This window comes from Pavona decussata, unplaced genomic scaffold, assembly GCF_977016875.1.
Source record: "Pavona decussata unplaced genomic scaffold, jaPavDecu1.1 SCAFFOLD_93, whole genome shotgun sequence".
NCBI lineage: Eukaryota > Metazoa > Cnidaria > Anthozoa > Scleractinia > Agariciidae > Pavona > Pavona decussata.
The window spans coordinates 1,404,912-1,425,152 of NW_028145510.1; the positions used below are offsets into that span (position 1 = coordinate 1,404,912).

The 20,241-nt window shown below is 38.2% G+C and overlaps 2 protein-coding genes and 1 long non-coding RNA gene across 5 annotated transcripts in view; 2 read left to right on the forward strand and 1 right to left on the reverse strand.

The window, feature by feature from the left end:
* The window catches only part of LOC146473502 (contactin-associated protein 1-like), a 160,847-nt gene that overhangs the window by 128,387 nt on the left and 12,219 nt on the right, over nucleotides 1–20,241 (forward strand). The window contains exons 1-2 of one of the 3 annotated variants that reach the window (XM_085118150.1): nucleotides 15,116–15,904; nucleotides 18,626–20,078. The exons of 1 other annotated variant lie outside the window; for it this stretch is intronic. In XM_085118150.1, the coding sequence (XP_084974276.1) occupies nucleotides 15,673–15,904; nucleotides 18,626–19,248 (855 nt within the window). In that variant the 5' untranslated portion in view covers nucleotides 15,116–15,672 and the 3' untranslated portion in view covers nucleotides 19,249–20,078. Of the gene's footprint in view, nucleotides 1–15,115; nucleotides 15,905–18,625; nucleotides 20,079–20,241 lie in introns of those variants that run through there. One more of the 3 variants, XM_085118149.1, reaches the window with a different exon arrangement.
* LOC146473510 (contactin-associated protein 1-like) lies at nucleotides 11,859–14,175 on the forward strand. Its single transcript, XM_085118170.1, has 2 exons — nucleotides 11,859–12,302; nucleotides 13,553–14,175. The coding sequence occupies exons 1-2, from the start codon at nucleotides 11,996–11,998 to the stop codon at nucleotides 14,173–14,175; spliced, it is 930 nt and encodes a 309-aa protein (XP_084974296.1). The 5' UTR covers nucleotides 11,859–11,995.
* Nucleotides 16,467–17,951, reverse strand: LOC146473511 (uncharacterized). The gene is made up of 4 exons (XR_014866402.1): nucleotides 17,713–17,951; nucleotides 17,229–17,503; nucleotides 16,922–17,001; nucleotides 16,467–16,560 (listed from the first exon to the last, which is right to left on the reverse strand). It is a non-coding gene; the product is annotated as an uncharacterized LOC146473511 (long non-coding RNA).

Sequence of the window (20,241 nt, forward strand, 5' to 3'; positions counted from 1 at the left end):
TAAGAAAACTAACACCCAAACGTGAGAATTACAAACCCCTAAACGTACAAACTCTAACCCCCAAACGTAAGAATTATTAACCTTCAAACGTAAGAAAACTAACCTCCATTAAAAAGAATTACAACCCCAAAACGTAAGAAATCTAACCCCCAAACGTAAGAATTGCCATCCACAAAATGTAAGAAATGGAACCCCCATACCTAAGAATTACTAACCCCCAAACGTTAGAAATCTAACCCCCAAACGTAAGAATTGCCATCCACAAAATGTAAGAAATGGAACCCCCATACCTAAGAATTACTAACCCCCAAACGTTAGAAATCTAACCCCCAAACGTAAGAATTTCTAACCCCTAAGCGTAAGAAATCTAACACCCAAATGTAGGAAAACTAACCCCCAAACGTAAGAATTACTAACCTTCAAACGTAAGAAATCTAACCCTCAATCGTAAGAATTACTAACCCCAAAACGCAAGAAAGGTAATTTCCAAAAGTAAGAATTACTAACCCCCATACGTAAAAAATCTAACCCCCAATCGTAACAATTGCCATCCACAAAACGTCAGAAATGAAACCCCCATACCTAAGAATTACTTACCCCCGAAACGTAAGAAATCGAAACCCCAAACGTAAGAAATTCAACCCCTTAAAGGTGAGAATTCTAACCCTTAAACGTAAGAAAACTAACCGCCAAACGTAAGAATTACTAACACCCAAAAGTAAGAATTACTAACCCCAAGACATAGGAAATCTAACGCTAAAACGTAAAATATACTAACCCGCAAACGTAAGAACTACCATCCCCCACACGTAAGAAAACTAACTTCCATAAGTAAGAATTACTAACCCCCGAACGTAAGAAATCTAACCCCCAAACGTAAGAATTTCTAACCCCTAAACGTAAGAAATCTAACCCCCAAACGTAAGAAAACTAACCCCCAAACGTTAGAATTACTAACCTCCAAAAGTAAGAAATCTAACTCCCAAACGTAAGACTTTCTAATCCTCAAACGTAAGAAAATTAACCAAGAAACGTAAGAATTAATAACCCCCAAACGTAAGAACTATAACCCTCAAACGTAAGAATTACTAACACCCAAACGAAAGAATAACTAACCGCGAAACATAACTAATCTAACCCCCAAACGTAAGAATTACTAACGCTTTAAACGTAAGAAATCTAACCCCCAAACGTAAGAACTACTAACCTTCAAACGTAAGAATTACTAACCCCCAAAGATAAGAAATCTAACCCTCAGACGTAAGAACTACTAACCCCCAAACGTAAGAAAACTAACACCCAAACGTAAGAATTACTAAAACTCAAACGTAAGAAATCTGACCCCCAAAGATAAGAAATCTAACCTTTAAACGTAAGAATTACTATCCCCCCAACGTAAGAAATGTAACCCCCAAACGTAAGAATGACTAATCCCCAAACGTAAGACAACTAACCCCGAAACGTAAGAAAACTAATCCTCAAACGTAAAAATTACTAACCTCCAAATGTAAGAAATCTAACCCCCAAACGTCAGAATTACTAACCCCCAAACGTAAGAAATTTGAACCCGAAACGCAAAAATTACTAACCGCGAAACATAAGAAATTTAACCCCCAAACTTAAAAATTACAAACCAACAAATGTAAGAAATCGAACCCCAAAACGTAAGAATTACTTACCCCCAAACGTAAGAACTATAACCCACAAACTTAGGAATTACTAACCCCCAAACGTAAGAATTTTTAACCGCGAAACATAAGAAATCTAACCACCAAACGTAGGAATTACTAATGCCCAAACGTAAGAAATTTAACCCCCAAACGTATAATAAACTAACCCCCAAACGTAACGATTACTAACCGCGAAACATAAGAACTCTTACCCCAAAAAGTAAGAATTACTAACCCCCAATCGTAAGAAATTTAACCCCCAAAGCAAAGAATTACTAACCCTCAAACGTAAAAAAACTAACCCCCAAAAGTAAGATTTACTGACCCCCAAACGTAAGAAATCTAACCCCAAACGTAAAAATTTTTGACCCCCAAACGAAAGAAATCTAACCCCCAAACGCAAGAAATCTATCCCCCAAACGTAACATTTACTAACCCCTATTAGTAAGAAAACTAACTCCCATACGTAAGAATTACTAATCTCCAAACGTAAGAAATCTAATCCCCAAAACGTACAAAGTACTAACCTCTAAACGTAAGAAACCTAACCCTAAACCGTAAGAATTACTAGCCCCTAAATGTAAGAAATTTAACCCCCAAACGTAAGAATTACTAACCCCTAAACAGAAGAATTTTCACCCCAAAACCTAAGAAAGGTAATTTCCAAACGTAAGAATTACTAACCTCCATACGTAAGAAATCTAACCCCCAATCGTAACAATTGCCATCCACAAAATGTAAGAAATGGAACCCCCATACCTAAGAATTACTAACCCCCAAACGTAAGAATTTCTAACCCCTAAGCGTAAGAAATCTAACCTCCAAATGAAGGAGAACTAACCCCCAAACGTAAGAATTACTAACCTTCAAACGTAAGAAATCTAACCCTCAATCGTAAGAATTACTAACCCCAAAACGCAAGAAAGGTAATTTCCAAAAGTAAGAATTACTAACCCCCATACGTAAAAAATCTAACCCCCAATCGTAACAATTGCCATCCACAAAACGTCAGAAATGAAACCCCCATACCTAAGAATTACTTACCCCCGAAACGTAAGAAATCGAAACCCCAAACGTAAGAAATTCAACCCCTTAAACGTGAGAATTCTAACCCTTAAAGGTAAGAAAACTATACGCCAAACGTAAGAATTACTAACACCCAAAAGTAAGAATTACTAACCCCAAGACGTAGAAAATCTAACGCTAAAACGTAAAATATACTAACCCGCAAACGTAAGAACTACCATCTCCCACACGTAAGAAAACTAACTTCCATAGGTAAGAATTACTAACCCCCGAACGTAAGAAATCTAACCCCCAAACGTAAGAATTTCTAACCCCTAAACGTAAGAAATCTAACCCCCAAACGTAAGAAAACTAACCCCCAAACGTAAGAATTACTAACTCCCAAACGTAAGAAATCTGATCCCCAAACGTAAGAATTACTATCCCCCAAAAGTAAGAAATCTAACCCCCAATCGTAACACTTTCTAATCCTCAAACGTAAGAAAATTAACCAAGAAACGCAAGAATTACTAACCCTAAAACGTAAGAAAACTAACCCTCAAACGTAAGAATTACTAACCCCCAAATAGAAGAAATCTAAACCCCAAACGAAAGAATTACTAACCCCCAAACAGAAGAAATCTAACCCCCAAACGTAAGAATTACTAATTCTCAAACGTAAGAAATCTAAGCCCTAAACGTAAGAATTACTTACTCCCAAACGTATGACTACTAACCCCCAAACGCAAGAAATCTAACCCCCAAATGTAAGTTACTAACCCCCAAACGCCAAACGTAAGAAATTTAACCCCCAAACGTAAGAATTACTAACCCTTAAACATAAGAAAACTAACCGCCAAACGTAAGAATTACTAACACCCAAAAGTAAGAATTACTAACCCCAAGACGTAAGAAACTTAACGCTAAAACGTAAAATATACTAACCCGCAAACGTAAGAACTACCATCCCCCACACGTAAGAAAACTAACTTCCATAAGTAAGAATTACTAATCCCCGAACGTAAGAAATCTAACCCCCAAACGTAAGAATTTCTAACCCCTAAACGTAAGAAATCTAACCCCCAAACGTAAGAAAACTAACCCCCAAACGTAAGAATTACTAACCTCTAAAAGCAAGAAATCTGATCCCCAAACGTAAGGATTACTATCCCCCAAAAGTAAGAAATCTAACCCCCAAACGTAAGACTTTCTAATCCTCAAACGTAAGAAAATTAACCAAGAAACGTAAGAATTAATAACCCCCAAACGTAAGAACTATAACCCTCAAACGTAAGAATTACTAACACCCAAACATAAGATTTACTAACCGCGAAACATAACAAATCTAACCCCCAAACGAAAGAATTACTAACCCTTTAAACGTAAGAAATCTAACCCCCAAACGTAAGAACTACTAACCCCTAAACGTAAGAAATATAACCTTCAAACGAAAGAATTACTAACCCCCAAACATAAGAATTACTTACCGCAATACATAAGAAATCTAACTCCCGAACCTAAGAAATACTAACACCCAAACGTAAGAAATTTAACCTGCAAAGCAAAGAATTATTAACCCCGAAACGTAAGAAAACTAACCGACAAACGTAAGAATTACTGACCCCCAAACGCAAGAAATCTAACCCCCTAACGTAACAATTACTAACACCCAAACACCCCAAAGGTAAGAAATCTAACCCGAAAACGTAAAAGTTTCTAACCCGCAAACGAAAGAAATCTAACCCCCAAACGTAGAAAATCTAACGCTTAAACGATAGAATTACTAACCCCCAAACGCAAGAATTCTAATCCGCTAAAAGTAAGAAAACTAACTCCCATGGGTAAGATTTACTAACCCCCAAACATATAAAAAAATAACCCCCAAACGTAAGAGATACCAACCTCTAAACGTAAGAAATCTAACCCTAAACTGTAAGAATTACTAACCGCTAAATGTAAGAAATTCCAAGCCCCAAACGTAAGTATTACTAACCCCTAAGAAGAATTACTAGCCCCAAAACGTAAGAAAACTAAATTCCAAACGATAGAATTACTAACCCCCATACTTAAAAAATCTAACCCCCAATCGTAAGAATTGCTATCCCCGAAACGTAAAAAATGGAACCCCTATACATAAGAATTACCAGCCCCCAAACGTAAAAAATCTAACCCCCAAACGTAAGAATTTCTAACCCATAAACGTGAGAAATGTAACCCCCAAACGTCAAAAAAACTAACCCCCAAACGTCAAAATTACTAACACCTGAAAGTAAGAATTACTAACCCCCAAAGCTAGGAAATCTAACCCTCAATCGTAAGAATTACCAACCCCCAGACGCAAGAAATCTAACCCCCAAACGTAACAATGACTAACCCCCAAGCGTAAGAAAACTAACCCCCAAACGTAAGTATTACTAACCCCGAAACGTAACAAATTGAACCCCCAATCGTAAGAATTACTATTAACCCCTAAACGTAAGAAATCTAACCACCGAACGTAAGAATTACTAACCCCCAAATGTAAGAAATCTAACCTCTAAACGTAAGAATTACTAATCCCCAAACGTAAGAAATTTAACCCCCAAACGTATGATAAACTAACCCCCAAACGTAAGGATCACTAACCGCAAAACATAAGAAATCTAACCCCAAAAAGAAAGAATTACTAACCCCCAATCGTAAGAAATCTAACCCCCAAAGCAAAGAATTACTAACCTTCAAACGTAAGAAAACTAAAACCCAAAGGTAAGAGTTACTGACCCCCAAACGTAAGAAATCCAACCCCAAACGTAAAAATTTTTAACCCCCAAACGAAAGAAATATAACCGCCAAACGTAAGAATTACTAACCTCTAAACGTAAGAAATCGAACTCTAAACCGTACGAATTACTAACCCCTAAACTTAAGAAAACTAACCCCCAAACATAAGAATTACTAACCCTCAAACGTAAAAGTTACTAACTGCCAAAGGTAAAAAATCTAACCCATAAACGTAAGAATTACAAACCCCCAAAGGTAAAAAATCTAACCCCCAAACGTAAGTATTACTAATCCCGAAACGCAAGAAATCGAACCCCCAGACGCAAGAATTACTAACCCCCAAACGTAAGAAAATTAACCCCCAAACGCAAGAATTACATACCCTGAAACGTAAGAAAACTAACCCCCAAACGTAAGAATTACTAACCACCAAACGTAAGAAATCTAACCCCCAAACGTAAGAATTATTAACCCCCAAATGTAAGAAATCTAAGCCTTAAAGGTAAGAATTACTAACCCCCAAATGTAAGAAATCTAACCCCCAAACGTAAGAAATCTAACCCCCAAACGTAACACTGACTAACCCTCAAGCGTAAGAAAACTAACCCCCAAACGTAAGTGTTACTAACCCCGAAACGTAACAAATCGAACCCCCAGACGCAAAAATTACTAACCCCCAAACGTAAGAAAACTAACCCTCAAACGTAAAAATTACTAACCCCCAATCGTAAGAAATATAACCCACAAAAGCAAGAATTACATACCCCCGAAACGCAAGAAAACTAACCCCCAAACGTAAGAATTACTAACCCCCAATCGTAAGAACTACTATTAACCCCTAAACGTAAGAAATCTAACCCCCGAACGTAAGAATTACTAACCCCCAAATGTAAGAAATCTAACCCTTAAACGTAAGAATTACTATCCCCCAAACGTAAGAAAACTAACCTTTAAACGTAAGAATTACTAACCCCCAAACGTAAAAAAACTAACCTCCAAACGTAAGAATTACTAACCCCCAAACGTAAGAATTACTAACACCTAAAAGTAAGAATTACTAACCCCAAAACCTAACAAATCTAACCCCCAAACGTAAGAATTACTAATCCCCAGACGTAAGAAATTTAACCCCCAAACGTATGATAAACTAACCCCCAAACGTAAGGATCACTAACCGCAAAACATAAGAAATCTAACCCCAAAAAGAAAGAATTACTAACCCCCAATCGTAAGAAATCTAACCCCCAAAGCAAAGAATTACTAACCTTCAAACGTAAGAAAACTAAAACCCAAAGGTAAGAGTTACTGACCCCCAAACGTAAGAAATCTAACCCCAAACGTAAAAATTTTTAACCCCCAAACGAAAGAAATATAACCGCCAAACGTAAGAATTACTAACTTCTAAACGTAAGAAATCGAACTCTAAACCGTACGAATTACTAATCCCTAAACTTAAGAAAACTAACCCCCAAACATAAGAATTACTAACCCTCAAACGTAAGAATTACTAACCCCCAAAGGCAAAAAATCTAACCCATAAACGTAAGAATTACTAACCCCCAAAGGTAAAAAATCTAACCCTTAAACGTAAGAATTACTAACCCCCGAACGTAAAAAATCTAACCCCCAAACGTAAGAATGACTAACCCCCAGACGCAATAATTACTAACCCCCAAACGTAAGAAAATTAACCCTCTAACGTAAGAATTACTAGCCCCCAAACGTAAGAAATATAACCCCCAAACGCAAGAATTACATACCCTGAAACGTAAGAAAACTAACCCCTAAACGTAAGAATTACTAACCACCAAACGTAAGAAATCGAACCCCTAATCGTAAGAACTACTAACCCCTATACGTAAGAAGTCTAACCCCCAAACGTAAGAATTACTAACCCCCAAACGTAAGAAATCTAACCCCCAAACGTAAGAATTATTAACCCCCGAATGTAAGAAATCTAACCCTTAAACGTAAGAATTACTAACCCCCAAACGTAAGAAATCTAACCCCCAAACTTAAGATTTACTAACCCCAGAACGTAAGAAATCTAACCACAAAACGTCAGAATTACTAAAAAGTTTTTGAAATTTTTGAAATTAAAAAGTGGCCGGAACTTTAATTTTTGGATGTGATATTTGAAAATAGTTAATGAAAGGGTATTATTCTGGCGTTAATTGATAGTTGCATCTAAGGGAGATAGGCAATTTGCATAAGTGAGATAAAATTTGATGTACCAGTGGTGAGTAGAAAGGTTTATTTTCAGTTCTTGTCAAAATTTAATTGATGCCAAAATCGCAGTTAAAGAATTCTCAGGAGCCTAAGTGGGCTCCGCGACACTTAGATGAGATCTACATTAACTGGAGAGGCAGTTAAGCAAAATATTTCTTGAGAGAGTACTTTAATTTTAAAGCGTTTTGGACAGCTGGACAGGAACACGAAGACGAAAACGTGAATGGAATCCATTTCCTTTTCTTGTGTTTAATATCTCCTGTCGTTGCAAGCTTTACAAGTCAGCAGCGAATCGTGTCGAGGCTGTTCTTTAGCACTCACAAGACTTCAAAAGGAACATCAGAACATGAATCAAATCTCTGTTGCCCTCGCTTGTTCCCTCCTTATGTATCAAGCCATACAAGGGAGAAGCGAGAAGTGTCGAGGAGAAAAATCACAACAAGGATTCGCTCTCTTTTACAAAAACTACAGCTCCAGCATCACAAACAACTATTCCGACTGCCTCGATTTGTGCCTCGATGACCGAAGTTGTATGAGTTTGAATGTCTGGCTGGACATGAATCACTCTCACTCTAGAGAAACCTGTCCAGCCTGTTACATGGAAGCCCCTGTCCGCTATATGGGGATGGCCCGATATCCAGGTAATTGTATTGGAGGTATAAATGTTAAAAAGATTTTACTGATTTGAATCACGGGAACAATCACAATCTCATTTTCACTGTTAAAGAATCAGGCAATGAGGAGTTCTCGCCCAAATTTTTAGAAAACACTAAGTTTGACGAGTTCTTTTAATTTATGGAGACCATTTATTTTCAGCTGGTTTTGTTTGTTTGTTTGTTTGTCCTAACGTGTGCTAATGAGGCTGAACACGATTAGATGTAAACTTACAGACACATGTTGGCGTCCTAAAACGTCAATATTTATCTCCCTCTAGACGTTATCCATATGCATATACATAAAATACATAAAATGATACCACCATATGTGTGTTATCAAACCGTAAATTGGAAGATGGTTGTCACTAACTACAAATTAGCAAGAAAAAAAAAATCATCATCAACAACAACAACAAATCAACATTATTGTCGATAACAGAGGAAGGAAATGCACGCTTTCCCAAGTTTGTAATTTATAGCGTTGCGTGCCGCTTATAGTGTGCTTGAAACGCTTTTTAAATTTCTCTTTCCCGCTTTATGATAAAACTACTACTCTGATTCCATACGTATACAGACTAAAATAATTGAAATTTGGCCTCAAAAATTCGTCCAAATCCTCCTAAAAATTTTTGTTAACTGGTTGTAAATCCGTGATAACATTTTCTTGAAAACTTCTTACCGATCAAACTAGAAGCCACCGATTCTGTTTCTTTTATGTTAGTAGTTACATCTGCCATATTAAGAGCTTTCCTCTGGATAAAAAATAGGAAACGTAAAATGTAATTTTTTTATCTACGGAGCCCCAAAGAGTTCTCTCCGGGTCGAATGGGAATTTGGTGTTGGTTTTTGTGATAGAGCGGTTTTTAATTGAGTGTCGAAAGTAATTTCGCGTTTGCTTTGGTTTTGCTTTACTAGACTCTATGATTGGTTGGCAAAGTTCGCGTCATTTTCAGTCTCAGCCAATGGGAATCCAAACCAAAACCAATCGTGCTTGGTCGCACGCGTTTTCCCGTGCTTGACGCAGGTTTCATGTATTTCCTACGAGTTCTGATTGGCTGATTGTGCTGTTTACATTTGTTGTGATTGGCCAGAGAAATAATTTTGGTTTTGATTTTGAAACACTCAGTTGAAAACCGCCCTAAGAAAGAAGATGGAGAAGCAATCACTTTTCAAGAAACAACAAATTGCACGTTTAGCAAACAGTACAATATTTATTATGGTTTCAATTTAGCTTACAACTGTCATCCCTTATGCCATAGCCAGGACTAAAAGCGGCAACAGTTTTATAAATCTAGTTTTGAAGAAGTAGCAGGCTGCGTCGGGCGCTGAGAATGTTGTAAAAAAGGTCAGACGTTTTAGGACTATTTCACTAAAGCACTTATCAAAGGAATAGTAGTAGACAGGTTCAACCAAACTTTTGTCCACCTTATAACGATTATATAAGTTTTTATAAACTGATCGGTAATAAATTCTACAATAGTCTTCATTTGTAGGTACGAGTTATCCCAAATGGTAAAAAGCAGCTTTTCAATCCCTTGTACATCCACTTACTTTACTAGTACAAAAATGATGCACGCTTCATTTGATAATTTTTCTTTCCGCGGCATTTTCAACTTCCTCCTTTCAGCTTTTTTTACGGACATACAACAGTTTGAGTGAACGTGCTGAAGAAAACAAGCAGAAATTATTTTCGTCGACTTTCAAATGGCCCTCTAAGCGATTTTAGAAAGGAATATTTTCATAGAGGAAAAATGATACAAGACACTTTTAACTATTACAACAGAAAAACTGCTTTCCATAGACGTAAAAAAGATCCTTGTAAATATTTTATTTATTATCTGATTGGTCATGTATTGAATAAATAAATTAGCTCTCTTCTTCAGGATAACGGAAGAAAGGCCGTGACTTTCGAAATATTGAAATCAATGTACTTCCCGTACTGTAATGTCCTCCTTACTCATGTAATACCGTTTGTTCTACAATTTGCTGCTGATAAGCTCCTTTAAAACTAAGGGACCCGAGGCCCGTTTCTCGAAAGACCCGATAAGTGTCTTTGGCGATAAATGTTTCTTAACATAAGTCAGTTTTTGGTAGCTTTGAATTTTTAATTTTAAAATCGTATAATTCAATGAAAACATTGGCCAAGTAGCATGTCTGTAATCACTGTGTAATCGGCGAAAAAACATTTAAAAATATACTTATCGGGCCCGGTAAGTTACCGAGACTTTCGAGATACGGGCCCCCGGTGCGTTTATTTTGTTGCAGTTGTCCATACAAATACAGCTACTAGTTAAGTAGTACTACTGGTTATTCATTATATGATTAGTCCATTGATTGATTGATTGATTGATAGGAGATCAGCAACTTTAAATTTAACTTTGCAGAAATAACACAGGAAGCTTAAGGTCTAATCCGCGGTTGACAGGTTTTCGCTTTGCTTGTCAGTTAATCTTAAAAATAAAGAAAAACTTTTTCAAAATGAATAAATACGCCAATCTACAAAGTTCCTATCAAATGGTTGCTCAGTTTGAAAAGTCAATACTGAGGGCTGTTTTATTTCCTCTTGGCTTTTTAAAACTTTCACGAAAATTAAAGTGAATACATACGCCAAAAATAAATAACCAAGGAGAAATTGAAATGCGTAGGGTTATGTAAGGATGAGAAGGAAAATAACACCGCGATAAATTAATTTCCTTTTTCGTAGTGATACTGGGTCAGACGTCAAATCCAACCATAAACCCAATAGGTGAATATAATGGACTTATTATCTGACTACCAAGGGACCTCTGTCGATTAATAGACATTTTTAATTTCGCAAGACCTCCCACTCTGTATTTTGTAAACTTTTTGTAATTGATGAAGATGTGAGTCACATGGAAAAATGTTTTATAAATTAAAAAGCATCGTGATCTTTATAAAAATCGCGATCCATTTGCTGCTTTCTCGACCATTTAAATTTGAAAATAATTTCAAATGGTCCGACCACTGCCCATCAACTCACTGGTCCTTTTTGAAGACGGAAGCGTTATATGTTTCCTTCGTCCGGCACAGGAAGTAAACAAATTTGACTTTTGCTAAAAGTCACCTGCAACTGACCAAACTTCATAATGAGCATTAAGGTTAATTTTCATTTCTTGGCAAAATTTAATTTCAGCCAAAAAATATAAAAAAAATTCTCAGGATCCAATGAGTACCGCATGGGATTGTGCAAATGTAGTTAAAGGAGCCTCGCGCGCCGATCAGTCATAAATTTTTTAGACATAGTTTCGCCTCTTATCAATTTAAGTGAAAAATAAGTGGCTAATTTCACATGTCACCAACAAGCCAAGATGTAGAAGTAGTGAGAAGCCGCTTGCAAAATACCACCCCTCCCCCTCTCTCCCGAGACACTTGGATGAGATCTGCCTAAATGACGAGAGGGGACTAAGTTAATATTTACTTAAATAAAGCAAATATTCCCGGAGACAGTGCTTCAATTGAAAAACGTGTTTGAACAGCTGAAAAGGAACACGAAGATGAAAATTATTTCCAGCGTTACATGTAAGATCTAGAAGCAAGCAGCAAATTGTGTCGAGGCAAGAGAAAACAATTTGGCAATTATTTCGCACTCTTAAACAAAACGCTGTTCTTTAATAGCGTTCACTAGACTTTAACAGGAATTCCGAAGAAGAAAAAATGAATCAAATCTATTTCGTCCTCGTATATTGCCTGTCTCCGTTTCAAGCCATGCAAGCCAGAAGCGAAAAGTGTCGCGGAGAAAGATCTCAGCAAGGATTCGCTCTCTTTAACAAAAACTACAGCTCCAGTGTCACAAACAACTATTCCGAATGCCTTGATTTGTGCATCGATGACCCAAGTTGCCAGAGCTTGAATTTCTGGCAGGACACGAATCAGTGTGATTTGAACTCGCACTCGAGAGAAACCTGTCCGGCCTGTTACATGGAAGCCCCTGCTCGCTACATGGGAATGGCCCGATATCCAGGTAACAGTATTGGAGGTATAAATTTTAAAAAGATTTTACTGATTTGAATCACGGGAACAATCACAATTTCTATTTCACTATTGAAGAATCAGGAAATGAGGAGTTCTCGCCCAAATTTTTAGAAAATACTAAGTTTGACGAGCTCTTTTAATTTATGGAGACCTTTTATTTTTAACTGATTTTGTCATTTATCCTAATGTGTGCTAATGAGGCTGAACACAATTAAATGTAAACTTACAGACACATGTTGGCATCCTAATACGTCAATATATCTGTTCTTACATAGAATACATAAAAAAATTATACCAGTGTCATTTCAAGTTCAATCTATCAATTTGGAGAGAAATGTCACTTGCTATATTTTCAGAAAAAGAAATTTAAAAAAAATCAAAATATTTTGGACAAAAAAAGAAGGAAATGCGTGGTTTTGCAAGTTTGTAGTAATTAATCATTTCCATTAATCCTGGAAACAATTAAACGAGGCTATATGTGCAATAAGATCAGAAGGTTAATTTCTAAAAAAAAAAAAAACTGAAACTGCTCGGTGGGAGAGTAGAAACAAATGTTTGGTTTTCTCAATAGAGTTGATTAGGTAATTTCACCACCGTAAAGATATTCGAGTGCTAACGTTTCGAGCGTTATCCCTTCGTCAGAGGGAATTTATGCAACTGTTGGTTACGCGATGTATTACGGTAAAACGCAAAACAAAGCTGGTTAATCTCAGCTCTATCTTACAAATCCTGATTATTTTGTTGCCGCTCGATCGCTGCACGTACTGTGGGTCACAGGAATTATTCTAGAGAAGAGCTGCACTACTCATTGTCAAAAAATATTACCAAAACTGAGTTCGGCTACCTTCACCACACGGGTGACGCGAATTTTTACTTAGCGTGGTTTGTTGGGAACACGAACGCAGTTAACTTTAACTTTAGATGTAGTTAGAGGAGTTACATACATACATTTTTCGTCAATTACCGGGCACGTTTGAACAGGTCCTTCAAGTAACATTGTTGAAAGTGAAAAAAAAAAGTTGAAAGCTTGTTGAAAGCGTGTTGAATCAAATTTAAATTGGTAGAAACTTTCATTCAACATCAGTTCAACATTTTCTCTGTTCTTGAAAATGTTGAATGGCGTTGAAACCGTTTCAACACTCCGTTGATCCAATATTTACCCAAAATCGGTTCAACGTTTGTTGAATGAATGTTGGTCAAATGTTGAAACCGTTTAAACCCGCTTTAATACTTCCACAGAAAACAACAAGATTTCTCTGCCAATTTCCTGCAGCAACCTGAAGAGACTTGATCCTACAGCACAACAAGGCAATTATGTCATAGATCCGGATAGCGAGGGAGGTCTGGAGCCATTCATAGCTTACTGCGATATGACTGATAAGAACGGAGTTGGCGTGACAGTCATCAGTCATGACAGTGAAAACAGAACATTAGTAAAAGGATATGAAGACAATGGGAATTACTCACGTGACATTCACTACATAGGAGCGAGTCTGTCTCAGTTGGAGAGTCTCACCAGACGCTCTTTACAGTGTGAACAGTTTATCAAATATGAGTGTCATAATTCCAGCTTGCTAAACGGTATGCACGGGTGGTGGGTGTCACGTGATTCTACTCAAATGAACTACTGGGGCGGAGCATCTGAATGTGGCAGGTACGCATGCGGGATGACCAAATCATGTGCAGACCACAGATATGAATGCAACTGTGATGCGAAGGATGACGTGTGGCGTGAGGACAGCGGTCTCCTCACTGACAAGTCACATCTTCCAGTTAGACAGCTCAGGTTTGGCGATACTGGCGGTAGCGGCGAGCAAGGTTACCATACATTGGGGAAACTGAAGTGCTATGGTAGCGTATAAACATTAATATTTTATGTTTCTGCTTCTTTACATTCGGTGTATCTTGATTACATTCCCTCTGTTTGTTAACAAAGGGTAATCTTAAAACTGAACAGTTGGCTTGCAATGCTTTCGAGCCACGTTGTTTTGGTTAATTTTCCGTCAATTCCAATGCTACGCGGCTTTCGAAATCGGAACCACATCACCAATGTCTTGCGTCTGTCGAATTTGTTTATCTCAGGGGAAGAAGTAAATCGAGGCGAAGTTTTTGAACGAGCGCGTGAAGGAGTATAGTTAGTATATGATAAACGCCAAGAAAAAATTAACTGTAGAACTTGAGAAACTCGAAATTCTAACGAAGCGGCAATTTGCTGGAACCAAACAGAATATCAGAATATCAAATCAACTACTCGGTATTACCGCTCAGCTATATTGTAGCCACCTGACATAACACCTCACTGAAGATACAAGACTTCAGCTTAAGGATTCTTGATGGTAATTAGCTCAAATCTTTGGCTAAGAAGAGCTCCCTGTGGGGATGAAAACATTGACTATTAACTTGTTAATAGTCAACTAGTCAATTGTTAACTTGTTAATTGTTGTCGCCATCGAAGCGGTTGTTAAAATTAGCTTCCACCACTAAGAGGACTTTCGCGCAAATAGCCCATGGCAGAGTTCCATCACGATTTTATCGTTCAGGTCGATTCCAATGAAAGAGCTTTAAGCCATGTTTACTTCGTAAGAGCAAATTCCAAATAATTTTTGAAAAAGAACTGAACTGTTCATTGTCAAAACATATTGCCAAAATGTCTGGACACCTTCAGTACACAGGGATGTGAAATTCTGAAAGGCTGGTACATTTCTACGTATGCGCCCAAGAAAATTATAGTAGTTTCTTGTGAAAGATTAAGGCAGTAAACTTTAACCTTTGACGCAGTCGGAATACATAGATGAACAATTTCTCGTTAATTGATATCGTTGCAAATTTAGACTGATCACAGTGTCCGGTTTTTCCCAGGGTCACATTGGCTGCGTTCTATGACTTAATCTGAAGGAGTACAGTTAGTGTTTAGTTTATTTGTTTATTCAGCAAATGATATTTATTCGCATTTTTTGGTGGTTACTTCCACAGGTAGAAACATTAAGTTTCGGCCAAAGTCCTGCAGCGACCTGAAGAATTTCGATCCTTCAGCAAAACAACGCAATTATATTATTGATCCAGATGGCGACGGAGGTGTGAAGCCATTCATAGTTTACTGCGATATGGCTGACAAGAACGGAGTTGGCGTGACAGTCATCAGTCACGACAGTGAAAGAAGAACATAGGTGAGAGAATATGAAGGCAAAGGGAGTTACTCACGTGACATTAATTACACAAGAGCGAGTCTGTCTCAGCTGGCGAGCCTCACCAGAGTCTCCTCACACTGTGAACAGTTTATCAAGTATGAGTGTTATCATTTGCGTTTGTGGTTTAACAACGGTTCATACGGATGGTGGGTGTCACGTGATTCTACTCAAATGATGTACTGGGGCGGAGCCTCTGAGAATGGGAAGTGCGCATGCGGGATGAACAACTCATGTGCAGACCCCAGATATGGTTGTAACTGTGATAAAAATGATTACGTGTGGCGGGAGGACAGCGGTCTCCTCACAGACAAGACACATCTTCCAGTTAAACAGCTCAGGTTTGGGGATACTGGCGATAGAAACGAGACAGGTTATTACACACTGGGAAAGCTAAAATGCTATGGTACCGTATAAACTCATATGTCATATGTTAATGCGTATGAGTATTTACATTTGCAAGGATCAGTTTGACCCGCGTTTTTGCTAAGAAAAATTTAAAGAATGAAAACCTACAGCAGTCATTATCGTGTAACAAAGCTAAGGCCAGATTAACATCTCTCCTGGCGTCCGGCACAGTTATCAAATTTGATAACCGGGACCAAAACAAACTATTAGCCAATCAAACCGCAAGTTACAGTTCACGTGACATGTTATCATAGCAACCATCTTCTTTCAATATGATGGCCATTTCAATATGAAAACATTTTGATGGGGCTTTAATTCAACATTCGATTTCGGTCGCGCAGTGAATTGTACACAAGGAAAGATTTAGAATAGGAATTTTGGCCTGACATCAGGAAAATACGGTACAATCTTTGTCCATAATTAACTGACAAAGCTCATTTTGATATCTATCGAAAGCCTCATAGCGTCGTGGTGGACCGAGGAAACCTCGAGCAGCTTTGGCTGAAGCACAGAATTCCTGAGCGATAGCCGATCAAAAAGAAACACCAATCCCAAGAAAATAACTTCCATCAAAGATGCTTGTTTATTGCATAAAGATTAACATGATTTGAACTTCTTGTTGCCTTGCTCCTCTCCTTCTTGTCCTTCGTCAATCTGTATGAATGAAGAAATTTTGCCTTATAACTAACTTTAAAAATGGGACTTCAAATAAATTTTGTTTCTTTCTTGTACCAGGGATTTCGAAAGTGCAGGAGGCGATGATTCGATTGAGCAGCGACGTGTGTAGAGTCGCTTCGATCTGTCCTAGATAATTGAAGCGACGTACTGCAATAGAAGTGCAACGGACAAGTCCCGTTTAAATTGTTCTTGAAAGGGCGTATTGAGGTTGTTTGCTGTGGCTCAAAGCCTGAACTGTTATGAGTATGTCATTACACGGGATTAAAACACCAAGCATAAATTTGTAAAGGATAATTACATTTTGGGAAAACCGTAAAATCGTACTGTGAAGGCATACCTCAACATCCGGCATGTCACCTTCATCACCGAGCTCTGAAATCACTCTCTGTGGTTACTGTCGGCTGGCTGGTTATTAATCTAACGACGAGAACAGAAATAAAAATATTACAGCCATGTAAATGTAAATGTACTACCTAGAAACATACGAATTATTTCCGTTCGTATCCGGTCATATTAGTAACGATACTGAACAAGACAAAGACATGTCATTGCCAAGGAGGCATTTCCGGAACAAAGCGTTCGATAGTTTTCGACTGAGTTGTTTATCAAAATCGTTCCTGGATAACTTAATTTTGAAATCCTACCCTTCATCACTAGACTTTCCCGCAGTCCATGAGCTACTTTTTCTCTCTATTAAGAAAGTATTGTACTCGGCCTATTTGCTTGCCAGCAACATCTCTCAATGTACACGCTTTCTTGGCGCTCTTGGACATCAAGACAATGTTCGACAATTCCTCCGGTACTTCTTCCACCGAGGGCAACTCGCATTGTAAGTTAAAAAGGAGCCCTGTTTCCAAAGGTTAAGTAGCTATTTTTCTCTCGGTGGAAATCCATAATGCTGCCTTCATTTCTAGTCATCCTAGAAGCAAGAGTAATTAACAATGGCGGTCAGTTGCGGAATCAGACCGCAAATCAAAATATCATAGTGCCCTCTTACAATTCTTCATGCCCTCCGACAAATAAGTGTTGAATCGAAAGATATATTAATGAAGATCACGACATTTTTTCTTCGTGTACCACAAAAATTTACAACTACCTTAAAATGGATGGCAAAGACAACAAACATACCTGAAAGGGACTGTCATTTCGTACCACCTCCTCAAATCGCAAGGGAAGATCTCGCATAATTCTTTCCCGATGGCCGCCAATTTTGCAGGGCCTTGAAGTTTATTGTGCTATCGATGTTCATGCCTGGAATTCTGGGTATGGAACGCGAATACAACCGAAAAATTACCGAAACAATTGAACGCTCTACGAAAACTCACCGAGCTTTGGGATGGTGCCATGTTGTGACGTCACGCGGTTATCAAATTTGATAACTGTGCCGGACTACCTGAAATCATGTATGATGACGTCAACGTCGAATAAACGCCAAATACGTTTCAATATATCATACTTCTGTGAGGTCGATTTGAAAAACTTTTATTGGCCCACACCTATCATAAGCTTCAGCATGCACGACTTGAAAAATATCACTGACCGTCAGAGGTCTATCTCGATTTCTCCTTCTAGCTCAATGTATAAGACCTCTGATGTATCAGGCCAGTTAGAAAAAAAATCATGAGCTATAAGCAAGGTTATCCCTCCTCAAAGTAAATACAAATTATAAGGTCTGGGAGGAGAGATGAACCGATTCAACATAAATATATATTGCCAAATTGTTTGAATACTTTCACACCCGCGCAATGGGGTGGGGGGAGGGGTTGTGAAATTCTGAGAGCTTGGTGTATTCGAAAAGTATGATTCCAAGAATGGTACATTAATGAAGGCGGTAAACTGGAACTTTATACACAGTTAGGGTATATAGATTTTTTTATTAAAAACTGGCTTTCTCGCCGGCTGATCTACCCCCCTGTTTTCCCTGGACCAAATTGGCTACTTTCGAACGCTTAATCTGACGGGAGAACTGTTGCCGTTTCATGTTAAGACGTTATTCAGCAAGTAATATTTTTATCTGATTTTTTGTTGCTTACTTCTACAGACAACAACGCGACGTCTATGCCAAAGTCCTGCAGTGATTTGAAGAGGTTCGATCCCACAGCACAGCAAGGCAATTACACTATTGATCCAGATGGCGTGGGAGGTCTGGAGCCATTCATAGCTTACTGCAATATGACTGATAAGAATGGAGTTGGCGTGACAGTCGTCAGTCACGATAGTGAAAACAGAACATCGGTAAAAGGATATGAAGGCAAGGGGAGTTATTTACTTGATATTCACTACACGGGAGCGAGTCTGTCTCAGCTGGCGAGTCTCACGACAGTCTCCTCGCACTGTGAACAGTTCATCAAGTATGAGTGCAATAATTCCCTCTTGCTTTACAATATGCATGGGTGGTGGGTGTCACGTGATTGTACTTATATGAACTACTGGGGCGGAGCCTCTGAGAGTGGCAAGTGCGCATGCGGGATGAACAACTCATGTGCATACTCCGGACATGGATGTAACTGTGATGCGAATGATGACATGTGGCGCGAGGACAGCGGTCTCCTCACAGACAAGTCACGTCTTCCTGTTAGACAGCTCAGGTTTGGGGATACTGGCGAGAGCGGCGAGCAAGGTTACCATACATTGGGGAAACTGAAGTGCTATGGTAGCGTATAAACGCTAATATCTTATGTTTCTGCTTCTTTGCATTAGTGCATCTTGATAACATTCACTCCGTCTGGGTACTGTTACCATACATTAGGAAAATTTAAGTGCTATGGTACCTACAAACGCTAACATCTTGTGTTAAAGCTCTTGAGTATTTACATTTGTCTAGTCTAGTGAGAAACAGTTCTTAACATCTCTGTACGGTTTTTAGCGAAGACATAGAACATGCGCGTGAACTTCTTAAAGTGATTAATAATTCATGAAAAGAAAACAAAGGAAAATCACGGGAGGTTTCGCAATGTGATCTTAACAAGTCATAAAATTCGGGCAAGTTTTTATTTAAATTTCTCTAAGAATTGTTACTGGTTTGAGAAGCTATATCAACCATTCGAAAGAACGTTTAACCCGATTCCAACTGAAACATCTCGGAGTTGTAAAAAAAATTAAGCTCGGTTGTGCCTCCTTTTTTCAACCCAGTTCTCGGTGTTTGGAAACCGGATGAAACATTCTGACTTGTGTTTGATATATTACATCTAATCTCTCAGGCTGCGAAGTTTTGTGTGCAGCTTACTTGCAGCTTATATGAGTTTCCGACAAACACATAGTGTACTATTTTTCCTTTAAACGCAAAATTGTAAAACACATTTTCATCAGGAGATACGTTGGTAGTAACTGCAAAATCCTGGAATTTAATTTGCTGTAGCAATGCCAGCTGAAAGTAAAACATGAAATTTAAGCTGCGTACGTAAGGAAGACTAAAAACGCTCAGCGGGCAGCTTAACAGTTGTTAAACGTAAGCCATAGAAAAAAGACTCAACGTGAAATTAAACGCTGAATGTTGATCCGCTGTTTTGCCTTGAATTTTTTTCTTATTTAGGAAATCTATACATGAGTGAAAGCCCCTGTCCCACGCTCACGACAACATTTTTACTGAGCTTAAAATCTATCATCTTCTGTTAAATTAAAAACCAGCATATTTCTATGTAAGCCTAAAAGGGTTTC

What these genes read in the sequence shown, in the direction of transcription:
- LOC146473510 (XM_085118170.1), top strand. Translation starts at nt 11,996, where the DNA reads ATGAATCAAATCTATTTCGTCCTCGTATATTGCCTGTCTCCGTTTCAA. An exon ending in GGGAATGGCCCGATATCCAG is followed by an intron (nt 12,303 to 13,552) that starts GTAACAGTATTG and finishes ATACTTCCACAG; the next exon opens with AAAACAACAAGATTTCTCTG.